General features: G+C 38.1%; 1 protein-coding gene across 1 annotated transcript; it reads right to left on the bottom strand.

The window, feature by feature from the left end:
* Positions 1–492: 492 nt before the first annotated feature.
* mettl22 (methyltransferase 22, Kin17 lysine) lies at positions 493–22,351 on the bottom strand. Its single transcript, XM_062407365.1, has 12 exons — positions 22,168–22,351; positions 18,370–18,531; positions 17,910–18,120; positions 12,768–12,901; positions 10,178–10,218; positions 9,822–9,966; positions 9,050–9,121; positions 8,549–8,602; positions 8,097–8,177; positions 7,054–7,156; positions 2,470–2,638; positions 493–789 (listed from the first exon to the last, which is right to left on the bottom strand). The coding sequence occupies exons 2-12, from the start codon at positions 18,473–18,475 to the stop codon at positions 721–723; spliced, it is 1,185 nt and encodes a 394-aa protein (XP_062263349.1). The 5' UTR covers positions 18,476–18,531; positions 22,168–22,351; the 3' UTR covers positions 493–720.
* Between the last annotated feature and the right edge of the window lie 859 nt (positions 22,352–23,210).

Here is a 23,210-nt window from a genome sequence, read left to right as displayed (position 1 = left end):
TATTAATACATACAGGTTTGAAATGCAATAAGTTCAAACCTATTGCATTTCTGTGTATCCTGGGAGAGAGATCCCTCATATTCTTCCACTTTTTGGTAGTTTTTGATGGTTAAGAACAGAGGATGTCACACCTTGTTAAAGACCTATCAGACTACATGAAATTTGTGAATATGGACTATACAAATCAAATTTGATTGATTGATGGACGGAATATATAATTTAGATTTTGTGTTACCAAAATAATATATATATCAACCTTAACTAATAATTCAGCATTCTCTGATATATAGAAAATAAATTATAATAATAAAGTTCAATAGCTTGCTGAAATGCTGAAAGTGGCATGGAGCCACAATGATAAATATATATGCATTTTGATGTACTGAGTGTAAAATTGATGTACTAAGTGTACAATTGTATTTATTTATTTAGTTTTTATTTCATTTATTTATCTTATTCATATTTGGCAGTGAACAGACTTACAACTCAAGATGACGTTTGATCACCGAAGTTTAATAAATTCCATTATGATCATGTATGAATGCATGGAACAGGTTGAACAATAAATAATGAAAACTGATTTTGAGAAAAATCTATCTTGAACATACTAAATTGCTGACACTTTTTTTGTTGTAACGGTCTATATTACAAAACTTCAACCGTGAGCTGGATCTGTATGCTCAGTACTGTTTCGTTGCTCCCATGTGAACCCAGGGCAAGCTAAAATGGCTCACAATCAGGCTGGGCTTGGTCAAATGGAAGTGGAGTCATAGACACCTTCCACAGCTCCTGCAAGAAAATAAAATGATGTGTATTAATAAAAACCTTACACTATCTTCATTAATTATCTAAATCTGATCCATCCAGACTTTCTAGGATTGGGGAGCTGCAGAATGAGTTGACAGGCCAGTACTTGGACAACAGCTAACATAGGTAAGTAAGTACAGTCAAACTAGTGTTGGAGCCATTCAACTGAGAAAGATCTTAAAGGGATAGTTCACTGAAAACTGAAAATTCACTCACTATACCGGTGGAGGGGTGGGTGAAGTGACCTCCTCAGATGGAGTTTTTGGACCAATGTTGGAGGAAATAAGGCTTTTACTTCAATTCCCTCTTGGGAACACACAAACAACCGCACTTCATACACACAAAACATGTGACTCACAGGAGGAGATTTCCCCGCACGGTGCAAACGGAAATTATGTGACTCGCGATAGGCAGGACCTATGGGCAGGACACTATAGTTTGCTACGTAGTTTTTACAATTCTTACGGTTATGAAACCGTGATGTTAGGAAACCGTTATTATCATTAATCCCGACATCCTTATTGATGAGTAGACAAAATGGAAATGTACTGTGGGAGAACAAGACAACATTCCACCCAGTGCCAGTAAGTTGGGTCCTCTAAATGTATCAGACTTAAAAGTTTTGTCTTCGAATATCACACGTGGTTCTTCTTTTAGGCTCCCTCCTCCAATCTTATGGGAAAGAGGGCATTATTTTGATAAACAATCATATCATTGAGCGACTCGGCATAGAGTAAAATTCAGATTTCAGGATTGATACATACATTTTAATTCTATACATGGTAACATTAGACTCCTTGTTAGCTTACCCTCAAACCCACTTTCCTCTCTTCTTCACCTTAGGTTAAACAATATATCAAGTGAACAGATAAAGGTGCTCTATCATTAAAAGTAGCACACAACAGGATTCTCTGTTTGAGATGCACTTACTCCTACTGGAAAGATTCTGCTACGTTTAGGCAAGGAGTGACACCAGAGTAGAGCAGGAAAGAAACTTCAACCGATCACCGTGAATTCTCTGGACAATTCACAAACTGTGTACTAGTGAGCTACAAGGGTATAGCCCATTTATGGCCTTATTCAACTTATTTGGTCGGTTGCATTCTAGCACAGAGCTCTGCCAGATAATGTCAACAGAGGTTCAGCATTAGAATTAATGTGAAAGAGCAGCTCTATATAATTAATATTAATTAGCTAATTAAATATTTTCCACTTAAAAGTGGAGAAGAGAATGTAACTTGTATTTTATGTTTGGTTACTGAGATATTCTCAATGAAAAATCTTGCAGCTTAAAGTGCAAGGTCAGGAAGTTTCTTTTTGAGCCTCACAGCTTCTTATCTCAGTAAATGATCATCCATTTTACACAACAATTGATTTTATTATCAAGACAGCTTAACATGGACCATGTATAACAACTGCCATTTTACTTTACGGTTTACACATCTATCTTCAACACAAAGCCCAATTTAATACAATCTACATTGTAAGTAGCACATTAGCAGAGCAGCAGCATCAGCCCTCCCTCTGGGTCTTCAGAGTATGCATTCAGACACAGTACTACAGTGTAGATCTGAGTTTTGATCTGTTACGTTTATTTTTACTAATCTGTATTCAAGTTGTAGATTAAAATGAGATTATGATGTATGTCAGTGTTTCTCTTACCAGCTGCTCTATGCGTTCGTACAAGAAAAACTGTGCATAGTTAGAAGGGAGTTGTTCCACTCTGAAGCAACATCTTCCATCCATCAGGTCGTTGAGTTGGGACAAACAGTGGCTGAAATAATTGTAAGCTTCGCAGGAAACATCCATGTCGCGCAGAGTGAAGTTCATCCTTGCATTATCAAGGCACAAAAATAAATTATCATTAGTACCAGAGCTTGTAACTGGAAATACAACACTGAAGATTTACCTAAAAGTAGACATAATAGAAAAGTTTGTTCTTGCTGCATTTCACTCTTGATTTTTGGGGCAGGCACAAAACAGGTTTACAGCACAGAGAAGCAGATTCATGTTTCAGTATCTGAACATATGGGCAGAACTTTGCCTGGGGGAGGAGAGGTCGTCCTTGTTATGGGAATTTCTTAGTCAAGCACAAGTCATTACAATGTCTTTCTGGAAGTTTATTCTACATCTGCAGATGGGCACCACCGTACAAAACCATGGCATAGATTTCATACAATGAGCAATCACACACAGGAAAAGCAGCACTTTATACATCTCCAAGCCCATCCTAGAGAGGTACAAACTTATCGATCAGCCTCTTTGATGTTAAGAAATAGGTCACTAATATCCTGTCCCCTACTCTGTCTCAGACCCCTGGAGGGTAACATCTGTTTTCAAGATCCCTTTCTCAATGTTTACAACCACCACAAATCCCCCGTGCTGCAAAGTCTCTGTTAGGTGACCCTGTGGGCGAGGAAGTCATATAACAGCAGTTACTTGAGTGAAACCCTGACTTCTTAGGGAAAGATTTAGTTTTGTAGTTTTCAAAACTACAAAGTGCTACTAAATTGTTAGTGTTTTTTTTTTTTTTTAGGCGGGCCGTAGTTTGGACACCCCTGATATAGAGAGACTGCTGCACATACTTGGACTGTATAAATGGGTGGATGGAAATAAACTGTACTGTAAAAAACCTTCCCTTTTGATAAAGCTTATAGTTAGATCTAATTAGTGCGGCAGAACGTAACTTGTTCTATTTTCTAAAATAGGATGCGTTTAGTCTAAAAAGGCATAGAGGTATTGATGGCTGATCTACTGAGTGGGCCACATGGTTTTCATTGAACTATTATACAAACCAGTAGCCAGTCAGATTTACCTTGAGCCTCAGTGTAGCCTCAAGTTCGGCCTGTATCATTGTATCATTGATTACAAGGCAAAAACCCCTGATGACGCTATGACGCAAAGGGAATTTATGACACACGACACACAGAGCTTCTCCTTCCAGATTCCCTTTCCTCTTCTCCATCCCTATCCCCCTTCCCCTAAATCCATTTGCTTTTTCACCCGCAGATCCAGGGCCTCTGTGGCCACAATTCCATTTACCATGGATTGCGGTTTGTGGATCGCACATCAGGGGTCGCGGTGGTTGATCCAGTGTGGCGGATTCTGTGTCGTGTTGGCTGATCGTGGTGGTGGATCCTGTGTCGCATTGGCATTAGGTACGGGCGGTGGACCAGGACCGCGGAAGTGGCTCGTGTTGGGTCCTGGTGGGCGGCGGTTGACGGTGACTGAGGACTGGAGTGGCGTCTGGTCTGGATGGTGGATGGTGGTCCTGCTGGTTGCTGACCATGGACTGTGATTGCAGCGGGACTGTTTGGCATGTCATGTTGGGGTTGTCCTTCGGGATGTTTACCCTCATCAAATGCTGCTAAAAACTTTAATCTTGATGATGTTTTCCTACACTAGGCAATCTATTGTACTTCTGTCCGTCCTGGGAGAGGGATCCCTCACATGTGGCTCTCTGTGAGGTTTCTACGTATTTTTACCCTGTTAAAAGGGTTTTAGTAGTTTTTCCTTACTCTTGCTGAGGGTTAAGGACAGAGGATGTCTCAGCCCTATGAGACGAATTGTAATTTGTGAATATGGGCTATACAAATAAAATCTGATTGATTGATTGATTGATAGATGAAAAGAAAAACAAAGCATAAACCAAGTTAAAGCTGGAGGTGGAGGTAACCACATTGGAGAAGGCCATATAACCCAACTTAGGCATTGTGCTTCCAGAATTCAGGCTTACTTGTCGTCCCTTAAGTCTCTAAAAGTAGAGTAGGAGCCAGGGCTTTCAGCTATCAAGCCCCTCTCCTGTGGAATCATCTCCCACTTTCAGTTCGGGAAGGAGACACCATCTGTACGTTTAAGAGTAGGCTTAAGACCTTCCTTTACGATAAAGCTTATAGTGAGAGCTGGTTCAGGCTTGTGTTAGACCTGCTCTTAGTTATGCTGCTGTAGGTCTAGAATGTTGACACATGACACACTGAGCTTCTCTTCCCACCTTCTCCTTCCTCTTCTCCATCCTTTTCTCATCAAAGAAATTAATATCTCATCAATACCAGAAACTGACTTGAGTTCTTCCCCAGAGTCCTTTTGCCTTATCGTCCGCAGACCCATGGCCACATCGTGGATCATGATGGTGGATGAGGTTTCTACATTCTTTTGAATGGGGTAGGTTTCTACCCCGTTCAATGTTTTTTTACACTCTTGTTGAGGGTTAAGGGCAGAGGATGTCACACCTTGTAAAAGCCCGATGAGACAAATTGTGATTTGTGAATGTGGGCAATTCAAATAAAATAGATTGATTGATTGAATTTCTCGTTGCCCATTGCAATAATGCAGTACAGGTAACCACAGTCTCCAGCAATAATGTTTCTATACTAAGTTCAGCATAGACCTTCTCAAACCATGGCATGATGTTTCAAATCCCAACATGTAGTTCTGGTACAGCATGGGGGGATTTTGGGAGCCTAAACAGAGTTGGTAGAAAATAATTAGAAGTCTGGTAAGATTTTCTCATCTAGGTCATGGTTATCAAAAAAATTGAATTTGAATGCTGGAGTGGTTGGAGATAGTTGGAAGACTTTTCACCTCTCATCTGAGAGGCTGCTTAATTTCTGACTGACTGGTTAGAACAGGGGTTGGCAACCTGCAGTTCCGGAGCCGCACGCGGCTCTTTTGCCCCTCTGCAGTGGCTCCCTGTACAGTGCTGTGCATGTTGCGCATATTTTTCACGAATGGTGAACTTAACGAATCAGTTTTCATATGATGAACGTGAGCGAACGTACAGTTCACGTTCATTTTTAAATCATCATCGTATCAGGCCTTCATGAAATGCGGACACACACACAGGCCCCGGCACTCTGCCCCCCGCCCCGCTCACTCGCTCAGAGACACAGTGAGATCAGAGCTCATTCACGTGAAGCAGCGGCTCAGTGACTGACTGCTTCTTAACAGTGGAAACAGTAAGAACGCCTAGTTTTTCTGGTCGCAGCTGATCAGAGATGCATTACATCCTATTACAGCCCGGCGCTCTTCCCTGCATGTCGCTAATCTATAGTGTCTGACCCCCGGCATCGGTAAACTAACAAGGGACAAATCCCCAAAAAGAAAAGTCTGGGAGGAAGATAGATAGTTTAATTCTTCGTGGACAGACAACAATGCTGTCTTACCTGTATGCTTGATATGTGGCGAGGAATTAGCCAACAAAAAAAATTGAATGTTTAAAGAAATTTCCAGAGCAAGCACACAGCATCTGCTGAAAAGTACCAAGCTGGAGATGAGTAAAAAAAGCATAGTTCTGAGTTTCATTTATTTCAAAGTAGGCCTACATATGTATTTTGTTCTCCTCTTCATAAGAGTTTGGTGTTTTCCTTTTTTTTAACAGGTAGAAATAGCATTTAAATGTCAACAGTATTTTTTATTGTCGTTCTATAATTTAATAATTGCAACAAATTATAGTTTTTATTTATATTGTATAACTATATAACTTTATAACGTGTGTTATCAAATATGTTTTGCGGCTCCTGACAGATTTAATTTGGGGGATGAGGGGGCAAAATGGCTCTTTCGATAGTAAAGGTTGCCTGCCCCTGGGTTAGAAGATCAGGAAATTAATCTCTCTGGTATTAAGCCCATGGATGTCACTTGGTTCATTGGTGCTCCTGTCTGTAAGAGTAATTGGAGCCACAAGTATCAGGTTGTGTCTTAGTGTTTTACTCAGATTTAAAAACAGAGTTGTGATCCTTCTTAAAGATCCTCCTGGGTTTTTCTGATTATCCATACATACTGTTTTTGTCATTATGATGTTGACTCTTGATTGCATACCTGCCTGCTCAGTTACCAGTCTGTCTGAAGGATTTCAGATTTAGACTTGAACTCTGATAAGCTTTCCTGGAGACTTTTTCAGCTCACCTATTTAATCATCAGAGTTGGTTTCCGTTTCGGTTTTCTGCACATTGACTCCAGCCCTTTGTGTTAACCATAAAAGTTACAACTTCTTTGGCAGCCATTTGTTAAAAAAAGAAATCTCTGATCATGGAAGAAATATCATTTTGGTTCCTACTGATGTATGGTGACAACTGAAAATTAATGGACATTTTGCAAGCTGTTGTAATCACAGAATAGAAACTGATTTTTCTGCAAAACCATTGCAGCATGTGACACAAAAAGTACTTCCTTTGGTAAGATTCACACTGTCACAATAACAGTTAAGTGATACTTGTTTTAACAAAGTATGAATTGTAAAACGTATACCTCTTCTCTATGGAGATGAAGATTGTGCAGGCGTGAGTAAAGTTGCTGCAGAGTTGATACAGTGTTCGAAAAAAGCCATCTGTCAGGTCATCATCATAGCAAACTGCAGAAAGAAAGAAAATCTGAATGTCTTTCATATTGCAGCTCTAAAGGCAACACAAATTCATAACATAAAAACAAAAATTCATCACATGGCAAATTTGATACCTTCATCATGCCACTATCCATGTAGAGAAATGTCGTTTAACAATGCACTAATCTTTTTTGTAGATTATTTTGCCAGTAAACTATTGTACTATAGTGACGCCAAACGTCAATTTTTTGAAACATTTGTAAAGAGGCATACATTTGTAAAGTGCCTTCAGATTTAAAAATAATTTTTCCAGCTAACGAATCTTCTCTATGAAGTAGCTGGAAGAGACCAGTGTTTTTGGTTTTAATGCGGCTGCAATAGCCATTAGCCGGTCACATTATGATTGCATTTTGTCCGTCCATCCATACACTGTCCATACTCACTGAACTATCTAGACATCTTAAGTAACAATATTATGCCTCAAATTCAATGCAGATCTAACACAGATATGATGAATTTGTGTAATTTGACTGTTCATCTGCAACGCGGCCTCTTAAAGGGATAGTTGACCAAAAAAAGAAATTCACTCATTATCTATTCACCAGTATGCAGATATACAGTATGCAGTGTTTTTAGACTAAATGTTTGCTGTGATCTATGCACGAATGCATCAGAAAGATAAGACTGTAGGAATACATTTCTAATTCACAAAAAGGGTTTCCTCTCTATGAATGATTAGAATACAAAGTTTTAAATTCCCCTCCCACCCCAACACATTCCAAGTTAACAGATTTCAAAGGCACATCCTGCCAGTCTGTTGTATAGAAAGAAAGAAGAACCACCTCAGGCCTCAATTAATCAAAGTGCCATTGTACAGATGCCATGGTCCTTTTTCATTACAATAAAGCATGGTGCTGTATACCTAGAGGAGATTTATGTGATACATTTGTAATTCATCTCAATAACCTACCATCAGCAGCAACAATGAAGCTAGTGTTGTCGTACAAATCGGCAACTTCCTCCTCTGTCCAGTTAAACTCCCCATCAGCATCTAGAAAAATTTAACAAATGGAAAAAAAGATCCCTCTCAGACCTGATATTAACATCCATCCTTAGTGATCCAATCAAATGTGGACAGCACCTCCATGTCTCGAATTTGGTAGGTACATTGAATCTTTGAAAACACAACGAGCTATAAATCAAATGTTTATAGCTCTGGCCCAATGAATATGTTTAGTGTGTTGGCCAGTTTTCTGGATTGAGGCAAAAATGTCCTGACCACAACTAAAAACATTAAATTAGTAAATGATTTTACTAATTCATCTAAATGTAATCTAAAACTACATTTTAGATTAATGTAAAATCTAAAATGTAATTCTTGGTTTTATGCCGAAGCAGGTCAAGGAAATGTTGGTGTGTTACCTGTACAAAGGGAATGCTGGAGCCAATCTAACTGCCTCACTCTCACTTCACCACCTAATGATAAAAAAAAAATCTTTATTAAGTTTGCTTATTGTGTGTTTCTCAGTAATATTGTATTGTGAATTGTGTTGTGATTTGGCGATATATAATAACATTTTAATTTATTTGTCTCGCAGTTCGATCAGACCTGATTGTTAATGTATTCATATTTCTTTATTTTAAGTACACAGACATATGACCTTTATTACAAAGATTTTTGTTCATTTCTTTTTCCTTAATAAACAGGAATACATTTTGTCACTTTGAGGGAGCGATGTTAACGTCCCCACACATTAACATTAAGTAAAACGTAAAGGATGAGATTTAAGATAATACTGAAGTACTGCTTACACACAACAGGCCAATTAAGATGTGTACAGTGCCTTTGGTATCAGTTGGAACAGGAAGTAACGAGAAGGAAATGAGGGAAAAGGTGAAAGTAATCTGACAACATTCTCTCACCTGCAGGTTCCGTCATGTGCTTGTTTAATGTCACATTTCTCTTACACATGCTTAGAAGGTCTTCTCCCACATCTGTAAAAACAAATAAAGCTCTTTCATCAAAAAAACTACATTGGCCTCTGGGTCATGTTCTATCATATACATTATACTGAAATGTGCTGAAAGGGCAGAGATGCACACTTGACTGGTAGGTGCACTGAAGTCGTACAAGCTTCAATTTAGCTCCTAGTGAATCAATCGACCACCGTGACCTCTTGGTTTCTACTGGCCCAGTGACCTCTTGGTTTCTAGTGGCCCAGTGATCTCTCGGTTTCTAATAGTCAGCAATTCGTACTTGGTGAGCACAAAAAAAGCCATACACTGCTTCACCTTGTCATCACCGATTATGTAGAAAAATAAAAATGTTGAAGTACAACCGGAGCTAATCATGAAGGCAGATGCTATAATCCACCATTGACTACCCCTTGTGAATCTCTGAACAGCTGAAATTTTAAAGCAGATTTCTGTGAATGAACATGATGACAATGTTGATCTTGGGATCAGTATAATATGTGATCAAATAATAAAATATTTTCGAACTTAAGCCAGGTCTATTCACCGAAAATGTCTATTAAATGCTGTTGAAAAAACAGGCAAAGTTTTAAGTTGACCTGACCTTATGATATTTCCATGCAATTCAGTTCTGTTCACAGAATTATCAATTGTTTAATCTAAGTTTAAGATATTCAAACACTAAGACATTCAATAGTTGATGAGCGAGAATTAGAATTACCTGTGCAGTACACTGTTTTGGCTGTGGTTGCCATGACAACACTGGTTAATCCTGTTCCCGCTCCAAGCTCTAGGACTGTAGCTCCTTTAAACATGACCGGCTGAGACAGGATGAAGTCAGCGAAAAGAAATGCCCCCCGCCAAACCTGATGAGATAAACATTATATCATCAGTAACTGCCTCCTTAACATTATTGACTACTTACACAACTCAATAATCAATAAATTAATGACACCACAAAAAGCATTGTTCTATCATTTACTGGCATAGGGGCCTATGGATGCTATGTGGTAAACTATTTAAAACTGTGAGGAGCAACAGGCAAAAAACTGAAAGAGTGGAGTAATTTGTACTGACCTGCTTGCCAACATCTTCCAGGGGTGTTGCCATAGTGTGCTCTGTGAAAAGATTGGATTTATACATTGGATGGTGCATTTGAAATCATTGACTATTTACTACATAGTGCAACATCCAAATCAGGTGATAAAGCCAGAGGTGAGGACAGACTGAGTTGTAAAAAATCATAAATTTATTGCATACACAAAATCAATTGAGCCTCCGGATGAAGAGAAGACGTTGCTGTGCTATTTCACAGAGTACTTCTGTATTTTCTCTGAATGTTATTGTTATTAATATTATTAGGGCCCGAGCACTTACAGTGGGAGGCCTTGTTGTATTTTGAAGGATTTGTATTTCCCTTTTGGGCTTTGCTCAAACATGCTCAAATCATATCAAAGTTTGCAGGAAATTCAAAACCCCAAAAAGTAATTGTATTCTGGAGATGGAGATGGAGATATAAACCACCTTGGTATATCTTATTTCATCACACGGTGTGACTGTGGTGTGGCATAGACTTTTTATTACAAGCCATTAAAACATAAGACCATTTTTGGTCCAATCGAGTCCAAACTAGACATGTAAGACAAGAGTCCCGGCCTGATGACATCTACACAGATATCATGAATTAAAATCACAGCGCCACCTGCTGGCTAAAGGAAGTGATATGTTTTATACTTTGATGAACTGCTCCTGGCTGCTTTACAATATACAGATCAAACTCCACTGTGCATTGTCTTATCCCCGCCAAACTTCTGTTTCATGATTAGAGACTTAGCCTGAACAGCCCTCCTGCCACCTACTGATTCGCCATGAAAGAGGAAGTACTTTTTGAATCCCCTCTGCATTATCCAACCGGCCCCCAAACTACTGACCTATGATCACAATCCTGACCTGATAATGCATGTGCTCGGTCCCGTTCAGTGCTACAACGTAGCACTAGTTATTATAATTGTTTGTAATCATAATATTTTAAGAAGGTGTGACATCCTCTGCCCTTAACCCTCAAAAAGAGTAAGGAAAACAGAAAAATGTCATCAGTACTGGTGGCCTGTACAACAGTTTGAGTATCATTCTACTTGTTTATGCTGCAGTGGGAGCATGTGAATGTGACAGCAAAGACTTCAACAATTCAAGTTTACCCTTATCAATGCTGCTAAAACTGGAGAGGGATCTCTCACATGTGGCTCTCTCTGAGGTTTCTACGTAATTTTTCTACTCTGTTAAAGTTTTTTTCCTTACTTTAGTTTTTCCTTACTCTTGTTGAGGGTTAAGGATGTCACACCTTGTTAAAGCCCAATGAGACAAATTGTGATTTGTGAATATGGGCTATACAAATAAAATTTGATTGATTGATAGAAGTTTGAGAGAAAAAATGCAGAACAATGATTGGCATAAAGAAGAGCACTTTATAACCAACATTATAACATCCTAAAGGTAAAGGCAACATCCTTATTGGGAGATTTCTGCCTCTGGGCATAGACAGGTTCGCATAAGCAAGGGGAAAATGAATTCCTACATTTAATTGATACCAGTTAATTTGTAAGGGCTTTCAAACGTTTTCGAGCCACTCTAGAATCTGTGTGTAGAATCTAAGAACGCAGAGGTGGAGGCTCTCGTTACATATTCCTGTTTTCATTCATCTAATAATTACCCAGGAGTGGGAACAGCAGGTTATTGCCTAAGGATGCTAGTTTGACTTTCAAGCTGAAGCTACTGCCCTTTGTTGCATTTTCGTGGGCTTTACCAAAATATCTCACTGATAAAATCGAGGGTTGGTCCGGCAGAGGGGAGAGGAGTATGTTTTGGACTTTGTAAACGTGTAGCGACGGAAAAACCAGGAATCTGACAGGTGACTTGCATAAGTTATTGTATAACTGTGCAGAAGTGTGTGCAAACTGTTATCAGGACTCTATATTGTGAGCATTTTATTCGCATCTGGAACTTAGAGGAACCACCACTTTGTAGGTCCATCATAAGTCAACTGTGTCTTCAGTTCCAACAGATAGACATTTTCTTTCTATAGATTTTTGATTTACTTTAATCAATAATTTTTTCAACGATCTACTCTAACATCCAAAAGTGACTGATAAAGAGATTTACTGTTCTTTTCATTTGGAAAATATAGAGTATTCAAACCTGAGTCTCACCTAACTGCCGAAATCTTCTCACTTCTAACAATTATCATGTTTCACTTTACCAGTTTCCAATCATTGACATCTCAACACTAGATAAAACATTTCCTGAAAGAGATTTTATCTATTTTATTCTTTGAATCAATAACAGTTCACAATTTCTGGTAAATTTCTCAAGTTTACAGAACTGTCTTTAATAGGTTTTAGATTGGCTTTAGAACTTACCAGACATAGCACCAATTAAAGTTTTAAAGGATCCTAGTGGTTTTACATTTGAGCGCTGCCTTTGACACGATCAAACACCTTATTCTCATCCACTGAAAAAAAACTGGGACTTTAGGGTCCTCCATTAAATCCACCACGCTTTTACCTTTCTAACAGAGTAGAACCTTTTCTGTGGTCATACTGAATTCCTGTGTAACAGTCACACAGGCGACTGATAAATTTGAAAAACAGAATGAAATCTAGGTTCTCACCAATCCTTATGATGTCTTTGTAGTACTTATCAGCTTTATCATCAGTATTTTCCTCTTCTTGTTCAAGTAGAGGGTTAGATTGTTGGAGAATGATGGGGCAGACCAAGTCTCGTCCTCGTCCCTCTTTCCTCAGCCTGGGGAATGATAGGAATAATATGAAATGTAAGTAGTAACACCATCAACCAAAATTATACTTGACATGTCTATTGACCAAACCACAATCCTATACAACATATATTTCTTAAACAACATGCAACACCTTCGCAGGTCTGTGATTGCTTAAAGGGACACCACCATTCTTTAATCTTAAGTAACCTCTCATTGTGACCTGTATAGAAGCCATTTTGGTGCATCTAATGTAAAGATATTGTTGTAGCAATATTCTGAAAAATGTTATTCAGATTTTTTAAAGATTGAGATGTATTCAAGATAAATGTTCAATCTGATCTTGAAGAAACAAAAGTATTTTTTTTACAATAACTGCAAATGCACCACCTTTATGTGAATATACCAGGGCAGTCCAGCCACATCCAAAATGAAAAGTTACAGAAAAATCCTCCAGCCAATTATTTAGGCTAAAAGAACAGGCCTTTCTGACTTTCTAGTTCCAACAGCTTTAATATTTTGTTGCAAGGCACGCTAACAATGTTTTGTGCAGACTTACAAGTGATGGGCCACTGTGCTAAATACCCACAAGTATGTAGCTAGACATGAAACTACATTGATGTTCTAAATTTGCAGGTTTATTTCTGACTTTATCCCATAGGGCCGTAACGCATGGACAGTAGCATAAAGCGTGCATGCGAGTGCCTAGCTCACCACAGCCATTCCAGCATAGGCCTGATAGGGTTGGATCTAGAAGGTGTCTAGAGTTTAAAGGGTTTATGTGTGCGCTGCAATATTTCAGCTATGTTACTCTAAATTTGGACATGATACCAGCTCCTCCAGATTCTGTCCCACTCAAGTGGGTTAAGTGAGATACCCAAGAAGATTTTTCTGAAAAGATTAAAACTGAAAATTAAAACGTAAATCGCTCCCACGGCTCCATTTCTCAGCTCTCATGCATAAAAACTGCGTGAGACCATTTATCTGGTTGTAGTGTAAACTCTTGTGATTCTCAAAATGTTTTCATTTTCCAGATAGGACTTATAGTTTTTGAGTAAGAAATATTTGTTTGATGACGGTGCTAGAGTGTGAAAAAATGTCTCTAATTAAAACTAATGAAAATCTTAGGAGGAGAATTTATGAAATAAGAAGTACGTTTCGGCAGGAGGAGGTAGTTCTTTCAGTAGAGCAGAGGGACAGTAACCCAAAATGGCGTGTTGAAGTCCAAGTCTGGGTAAGACACAAACATTGAATTTTTTTCTTTGCCTTTCAGGGGGGAACTGTTGAAGTCTTTAAATAATCAACTGTCAATGATATCTAAAGTCAATGTGATTGGATTAGTGGATCTGCCGCTGACTCAGTGATCCACTGGTTGTGACTTCAAAACCAACAGAAGCCAAAAATTACTTTTGGACAAATATATTAATATATCCGGTTGTAGTGTCAAGCCTTGTGATTCTCAAATGTGTTCATTTTCCAGATAGGACTCATTGTTTTTGAGTAACAAGTATTTGTTTGATGACGGTGCTAGAGTGTGAAAAAATGTCTCTTCCATTAAAAGTAATGATAAGTCTCTGAGGATAATTTATGAAATGAGAAGTACGTTTCTAAACTGCTCACACGGCCTCATTTTTTGACTCTAAACAATAATATAGATATGTTCTTGTTCTTCCAAACCTTGTGATTCTCACGGTGTTTTCAGTTCTCGGACAGGAGTTATATTTTGAATTAGAGCATTTTGTTCAGGATGTTCTCCTGAGCTCTGATGTCTCCCCCATCCACGTCGCACCTGGCGTAATCAGTGACTCACAGACACAGGGGGAGGGGGGACAGTCAGATCTATTTTTAGACTTCACAGGTGGTAATCAACACTGCAGGTAGTGCAGTCAGATGAGCAGAGGGACAGTAACTCATAATGGCGTGTTCAAGTCCCAGTGAGGTAAGACACAAACATTGAGTTTTTTTCTTTGTCTTTCAGGGGGGGAACTGTTGAATTCCTTAAATAATCAACAGTCAATGATATCTAAAGTCAATGTGTTCATTTTCCAGATAGGACTTATAGTAACAAGTATTTGTTTGTAGGAGATTTATGAAATGAGAAGTAAGTTTCTAAACTGCTCGCAGGGCCTCATTTTTGGCTCTAAGCAAGAATATAGATATGTACTTGTTCGTCCAAGCCTTGTGATTCTCAAGGTGTTTCATTTCACAGACAGGAGTTATAGATTTTGAATTAGAGCATTTTGTTCGGGACCTTCTCCTGAGATCTGATGTCTTCCTCTCATTCTCGCACACCTGCGGTTATTAGAGAGTTACACACGCCGAGAAATTTCTCGGCAGGAGGAATTTTCTAGTTATTATATACCAAACCACTGTCCATCCCTTTACTGGCTTAACTAGCCCCATGCACAGACTATACCACTACATATTCTTATATATTTAGAGATATATATATATATATATTTCTGCTGTTTTTATATATATATACATTTTATATTTTATTGTACTATCCAATCCCTTTACTGGCTATACTAGCCCCATGCACAGACTTTACCACTATATTATTATATATATATACATTTTATATTTTATTGTACTATCCACTCCAGCAGCACAAGAACACTTTCCTACAGGACACTGACACAATCACATCATTGCATTCCATTCCTGTATCTGTAAATTTGTTCTCTGTATGTATGTATGTTAGTGATGTGCTAAGTGTACCAGCTACTGGATGATCTTAAATTCCCACGGGATTAATTAAGTATCTGTTGGGACATGGTTTTTGTGCAAACAACAGGCCTCCTTTCAGTCAAACTTGAAACAAACATGCTGCATGTACTGGAGTGGACTCAATCCCCCAAGATGCCACAGGTTCCATTGATCTTAGAAAGTCAAGGAACTCAGTCTCCCAGAGGATGTAACAGGATGCTGCATGTCCTGGGGTCTGGACAATGTCACACAAAGGTGTCAAGAACCACCAGGGTCAACTCCTATTGGTCACTCTGGTCCAAGACCCGTGAGGTCACCGGGGCCAATATAAGGAGGTCTCCCCAAGATCTTCCTCTTTCTCCAATCCTCCCGAGGGCGGAAGGCTGCTACAGCTCTCTTCTTCCATCCCTCCGAGGGCGGAAGGCTGATCAAGCTCTCTATCCAGCTTCCTTCTCTATCCAACCCACAACCGGAGGTCAGAGGTGCAGCTCCCAGCTCACCCCTCTCAAGGAAATCTCCTCGCCCTTCAAGCTCTACAAAACTCCTCGTAGCGACGCAATGTCCTGCAGGAGAACTTCAACCAGCATCTGAGCACACGGCTCGACAGAATCGCGAATGCAGAGCTCTACGACCACAAAGCCAGGAGACGTCACAGAACTGCAAACTGAACAGCAACTTCTTTTCCTCTTTCCCTCGGACTGGTAACATAATCTGGGTTTTATGATTATACATGCTAAGCAAGACTGTTTAATCAATTCTGTGTGTTTATACGTTTGATATATGCTGTGACGTTGTAGGTATAAGTTAAATCAAGGTTAATGCTAGTTAGGCTAGCCACAGGCTTTGTCCCTGTCTATCATTATCTGATTAACATCCACACAGACACGCATGGCATCTCCCCTAGTTAAACCTTCCCCCTCAGCCGTAGAGCAATGCCGTAAAGCAACCTCAGAAGAAGGGGGGGCTCTTATCTTAGGGACCATTCTTTAAAGCATGCTAATTTACATTCACACACACACTCACACACCTCCTTGTTAGTTAGTTTGATTGTTTAGTAATTTGTGTTTTTATACTTTATGATGTTCATAATAAATGTTCTTCTTTCACAAATGTTCTGTCAATAATATTGCAAGTGAATCTTGCCAACCGTCACACTGTTAAGAACTCCATAACCTTCATTGTTCATTATATAATCTTTAATGGTAACATATTTAGATTTCTAATTGAACTAGATCTACATGAGACTGATCTTAATCAATAAATTGGCGATCTTTTCCCTTCTATGAAGGGTGGTGCCCCGCGAGAACTTTAACCAATTCAAGTTATGATTTAATATTAATATTTTAAATATTAATGTTTTATATTTTATTTTGATAACCAAATGTATTGAGTGCCTAAAGGCACACCATTCTATGGTAACACTTTTTAAGCACTATTGCACTACATATCCATCTATCTATCTAATTGCAACGTTGTGGTCTTGTGAGTTGGTTTGTATGTGTGGCTGTGAGCGACTTGCACATGAATAATGAATAAGGCTGTGCTAGGCAATGGTTCCTAACAAGACGAACAGTACACAATGTAGACAGGGACAGCGGAGAATAATATTCAATTGCTGGGGTTTTATTTTTTGCAACACGGTGGATGATTGAAGATGTAAAGGTAGGTGTTAAGGAGAAAAGGGCTAGCTGCAGTTGGAAGAAATTAGCTAGCTAGGAGGCTAGCTCTAGGGGCTATGAGCTGTCATGAGTTGTGGGGCAAATTACTCCTTAGATTAGGCCACGAATAGGCCTGCTGCAAGTGCAGTAAGGTATTACTAAGGAAGGAGTGACGCACAAACTCTGCAGGGTGTTGTCTCTGAATTCATATCTGGTGGCTTGGGAGGAAACTGAGGTTAACTAAAGTCACTGTCATGTTCAGCTTGCCATTGTTGGCGAATCTGTATCAATGGCAGCCTCAGAATCTTGTTTTTTTATGACAGCACTGGAAACTGACATGGTCCCTGTCTGATGTAGACCATCCACCTCAAGGTTGGATGTGTTGTGCATTCTGAGATATCGGTCATCCGAGTTACTGTAGCCTTTCTGTCAGCTCAAACCAGACTGACCACTCTCCTATGACCCCTGAACAAGGTGTTCCTGTCCACAGAACTGCTGCTAACTGGATCCTTTTAAACGTAGAGACTGCCATTTTCACAGAAAACAAAACTAAGATTTTAGTACCAATGCTGTTTGATTTGAACCTTAACTAAAGCTCCTGGCATGTACTTGTGATCATGCCAGGATGATTTTAAGGTAATTGCATTAAAAGAAAACATTTTTTCCATACCGACGTGTAATGTGAAGGTCTCCATCCTCATCTAAGCACAGTTCCACATTTCCTTCCCCACCTTCATCTCCAACCTTTTCTTTGGTGGCATTTGTGTCTTTTTCCAAGTCTTCCCTTGGGTCATCACATTTTTCCTGCTCTAAACTTTGACCTGGGTCATTGTTGTCAAGCCTCTCATCATTCAACAAGATCTTGAAGTTGGAGCTGAAGACTGGGTAGATAAATACAGTACAGTTAGAAAGTTCAGCTAAGCACTAGGATGATGCTGACACTTTTTGTTGCTCAATCTGTTTGTTATTTCCCAACTAATTAATATTTTAGTCTTAGCCATATAAGAAATAATGAAAAATCTTCCTGATTCCTGGACATATGGTTAGAATAAAATGTAGTACTTATATATCACAAATGCATAAGACAACGTAGACAACGTAAGTTCGAAACCTGAATATGTTATACAAACCAGGCTGGCCAACATGGTTGAGGCGTGTCATAAGGTGGCTTGTATTAGGCAGGAGCATGTGAACATCTGACAGCACAGTATCATGATGAAAAGTGATCTGGTCCATAGCTGATCATTCGTGGTCACAATAGAAGAGCACCCCATTTATCTGCTTCCGCGTACCTAGGAAGACAGGACAAGCAAAGGTTTGATACAACCTCCCAAAATGTGCTTTTGGCCTTGCCCTCTCTTACCAAAAACACAAATTCATTTTCACTCACATTTTCCTATACCTATAATAACTATAACAAAAATAAATTATCACAAAGGCTGACAGAGCCCTTATATATATTTTTCTTTTTGGACTCTAAATATAATTTTAACTATACCTTAAACAGCTATCAAAATATCTTAAGATTGAAAAACACATTCTCATGTTAGCAGACATATTTTATTTTGACATATGACCATCAATTCATAATTTTTCTTTTTTAAATATTACAATGAAATATTGTCTCCATCTCTGTCTCGCCTGTCTAAGAAATTCCCTTTTTTTTATACACTGTTCCTCTCACTACGTTCCTTCAGTGACAGAGGTCATAGACAGGTAATTTATTCACAAAACAAAAGTTCATTCATTATTTTTAGGAAAGAAGCCCTTTTTAATTATTGAACAATATTCTTATACATTTTATTGCACATTATAGATTGAACCCTTCTCTGTGGACATGCTGTTTTAGATGTAGTGGGAATAAGGATTTAACTTAATTGAAGGGGATAATATAAGACATTATATTATCAATCCCTCATAACTACAATTGAAAATATTCTAATTTTTATACCTATAGTTTCAACTGCTGGACGTGTTTTGGCCCATGTCTCACGAATCATAGCAGCCTCATTTATAATACATTACATAAATAATACCACCAACAATTGTATCTTTATGCTTGCTTCTTACTTGTAAAGGCCTGATAACTATATTACCCCTATTGCAAGTATCAACTAATACAGAAAAAACGGTTTGTTTGGAGTTTGTTATGGTAAGGGGAGCGTGTGCATGAGGAGATAAAAAACCCTCATCAATAAAAACACAGATAACGTGTCATCATGTCCTCCTTCTTCTCCCCAGTCGAGTTGGAAATACTAAAGAGTTCAGATGCAAGAAATAAGAATAGTATGCAAGTATATGAGAGAGATTTAGCCTGCACATTATTGTTAAAACACTACTCAATTTATGACACTTTCCTTGATAAAGCTATAACTTCTAGTTACTGGTGGTGTCATCTGTCTGGTGGAGCATTCTGCCTAAACAGACCCCATGCAGTTGTTAATTCTCAACTAAAATACTGGCAATTACAATCAAGAAGAAAGTACATCAAAGTCCACAACAAGACATTCCTCTGTAAGATAAGAGAAGTAAGTAACAATCAAGCTAAGTAAATGGTGAAGGGTTTGCTTTTTTAGTCTTGATGACCACTCGCAGTGCTTTACATTACAGTTTGCCATTCCCCCATTCACACAGTGCATCGATTAGCAGCACTTTTTTGATCTATAAGGGGCAATTTGGGGCTCAGTATCTTGCCCAAGGACACTTCAGCATGCAGATTGGGAAGACTGGGGATCAAAATTCTGACCTTCTCTACCCCTCAGCCACAGCCGCAGGACATAGAGCAAATAAATAAGACTTATTAAAAACATAGGATTATTGTGTTTATGTGACATTATGGGTAAATCAGACATATTTGTAGAATAATGTGGCTCTGACTGAAATGATCATGCCATATTTGAAACCTCCTTTAGTCAGAGGGCCTTAGTTAAAGAGAACCTGCAAATGAGCAAATTAGCTTCATGAACTATGTTTCCATAGTAACTGACTCAGTCTTCTCTCAAATTTGGAAAAAAATAACCTTTTTAAGAGCTGGTATGTAGTTGCCACATTTGGATATCATGTGGTGCGACCTCAAAAAAACTATGAATTTTAAGTTAATTCCTAAAATATATATTTTTATCATAAATTTCATAGTGACATTTTGTGCTAACCTAGCTTGTTTTCTTTAGGTGTCCAATTCTGTGCCTGTTAATTTGGACTGAACTAGAAGTTATCATGTGGTGCGACCAAATATCATATGTGGTGCTACCATGCGATATATGTCCTAGATTAAGAGTTTTAGTGGTTTTATGTTAAATTAAGGATGTATATACATAAAGTACTTATTTAGTATTATTTAGAAAATATTTGTATGCAATTTGATAATTTTCTCTTAATATTTCAGAAACAATGGTTTGTTTAATGTTGTACAATATTGTGATAAAATATCGCCAACAAATCTGAGCATGTAATTTAACTTTTGTAATATTCATTTATTATTTATTTATGTATATGTATAACTGTTTTAATTTATTTTACCAGATGCCACTTCCAAGCAAAATAAAAACCGCTCGCCATAGGCAGCGTATTAATTCTGACCCTGCAGCAAGAGCGGAGTACCTTGCTCGGAGAAGAGAAAGGTATGTTAAAACTTTGAAAAATTGAAAACTACAACTAAAGCCACATGAAGTACTTCTTGCCTTTATGTGTTTTTTATAACCTGGAGGAAATGCATTTTTTCCTTAAAACGTTAATCTGCTGTCATATATCATTAGTCAAAAACAAGTTTATGATTTTATGGCATCATGATTTCAGCTACCAGAGGAGAAAACAGCAGGGAAAGAGTCCATATGCTAAGTCAAGTGAGCTGACAGAGAGAGAAAAAGAAACAGAGAGCTTCATCAAGTGCGTACAGGGAAATGAAAAATATGGCAAATGCTTTGCTAGAAATTACGCCGCCATCAACGGAGAACATTCCACAAGATCTGGTTGATGTGATTGTAACCTATGATGAGCTTCCATATGTAGGCCAGGTCCTTGAAGTTATGGAAGAGGAAGCCCAAGATTGGGCAAAGTTCAAAAAGGTCTGGGATTAAAGTAATGCCTGCAAATTAAACCAAGTGCACCACATTTACAGGTAAAGTTTAATGAAATGTTTGAAATGTTCATGAAAAATGTATATTTAATGTTTGTGTTCATAAAAGTTCTATCAAATTTGAATAAAATCTGGTTTTAATACATTTTTTGAATGGAATTTATTGTTTATTGGTCTCTTTAAACAATAGGAGGTATAATATCATTTAGAGCGACCACTCATCATGTGGTGCGACCAGTAATAGCAAGACCTGTAACAAATTCTAAGTGAAATATACATTTTCTGTGGCTGAAATATTAATCACTGATACAATATGCATAAATTAATGGAATTCTTAAAAAAATTGTCAGTTTTATGCGCTTTACAGGAAAAATAAGTCTGTAAACTACATTTAACAAGGACACTGTGACATTATACAACAAAAATGAGAATTATTTACAAAAACTCTAAAGAAATGCATCTACTTTTTTTCTAATGACTTTATAGTATTGTAAAACTGTAAAATAAAAAAAAGCATATTAAGGAAATTAATAATAATAAATCACGGTCGCAACAAATGACATTTTTTAAGGCCACGGCCAAAACATATATTCTTATATGATTTTATGTGTACACAACATTTTTAATGTCGGAACAATTATAATAGATTTTATTGTTTTTTGTATTTTAAAATTGGCCTGTTGAAAATCTTTATACGTCATTGACCCGCCTACTGTTTATAAAGAAATGAATGTGGAACACAATCATCCAAATCGTGCACCGCTCAACAATAACGATAAAACTGCATTCATGACTCAACACTGGATCTAAAACTTTGTGGTTGTAGGTTGATAGTAATAAGATGCGACGTTACCTGGAAAGCTACGAGAGAGTTCACCCGCCGACCTCGTTTAAGACCAGCTTAGACACACTCAACCCATCGGCAGCATTTTTATAAATATCCTACGTGACAGTGATATGTGCACGAAGATCACCTTCTGCCATCAGCTGTCTCCATGCATCTATTGCTGACACTGGTCACTAACAAAAGTGCACTCCCAAAGGCATCCGGACTGCAACAGTTAAGATATAACTTTTGTTCCACCCTGCCGCCAGATCTTCTTCTTTGGGGTTTAACGGCAACTTGCATCCTCGGCGCTGCATCACTGCCATATTTTGGAGTCAGTTAACTCTTACGCGGACTGATTTGTCTTGACAGATTTTTATAATCAGTCCTGTTTTCTGTCTGCCTCATATCTTCCCAGTGCTGCTGCCAATCTTGATTATTAATTATTGATTAATTATTTAAGTATTGATTTCCTTCCAATGGCAATGGCCCTTCCCTTTGATTTTGAAAGTTTCATTGAGATGAGAGAGATAAGAATCGAAATGATTCAACTACCTATCAAGTATTTCCATACAGCTTGAAACCCTTTCCTCTAATCCTTTCCCAGTGGAGAATACTACTTTAGTCTTTTCAACTGTTAACATAATAGAGAGGTGCAAAAGAGAAATTTACTCTTACTACTTTCGCTATCTTGATTTTTCCGAGACGAATCCTTTTTTTAACCTTCTCCATCCTTTTGCAAAGTTTCCTTGTCCTTTAATGATTTTTATGACCTTTGTTAGTGTGATTTCATTTCCCTCAATCTCTCCATTCCTTGACCTGCCGCCTGCTGCCAGATCTCGACATCCACTTACTTTTCCTTTACCCTGCAAATGTGCTACTCATAAAAATGTAATAAATTATATTTGTGTTCTGTAAAGTTCTCTGCAAATTCTATAATCAAAATTTACAAACTGTATTTTAAAATATATTCCTAATATAGAAATCTTATTATTTTTGTAATTGTATAGTTGGAACACTAGAACACCTAGTCATACCTTTCAGTGTAAACATGTGACAGGGGTTTGGAC

This window comes from Platichthys flesus, chromosome 16 (genome assembly GCF_949316205.1).
Source record: "Platichthys flesus chromosome 16, fPlaFle2.1, whole genome shotgun sequence".
NCBI lineage: Eukaryota > Metazoa > Chordata > Actinopteri > Pleuronectiformes > Pleuronectidae > Platichthys > Platichthys flesus.
Note: the sequence above shows the minus strand (reverse complement) of the source record. Positions and strands in the feature narration are given on the sequence as shown.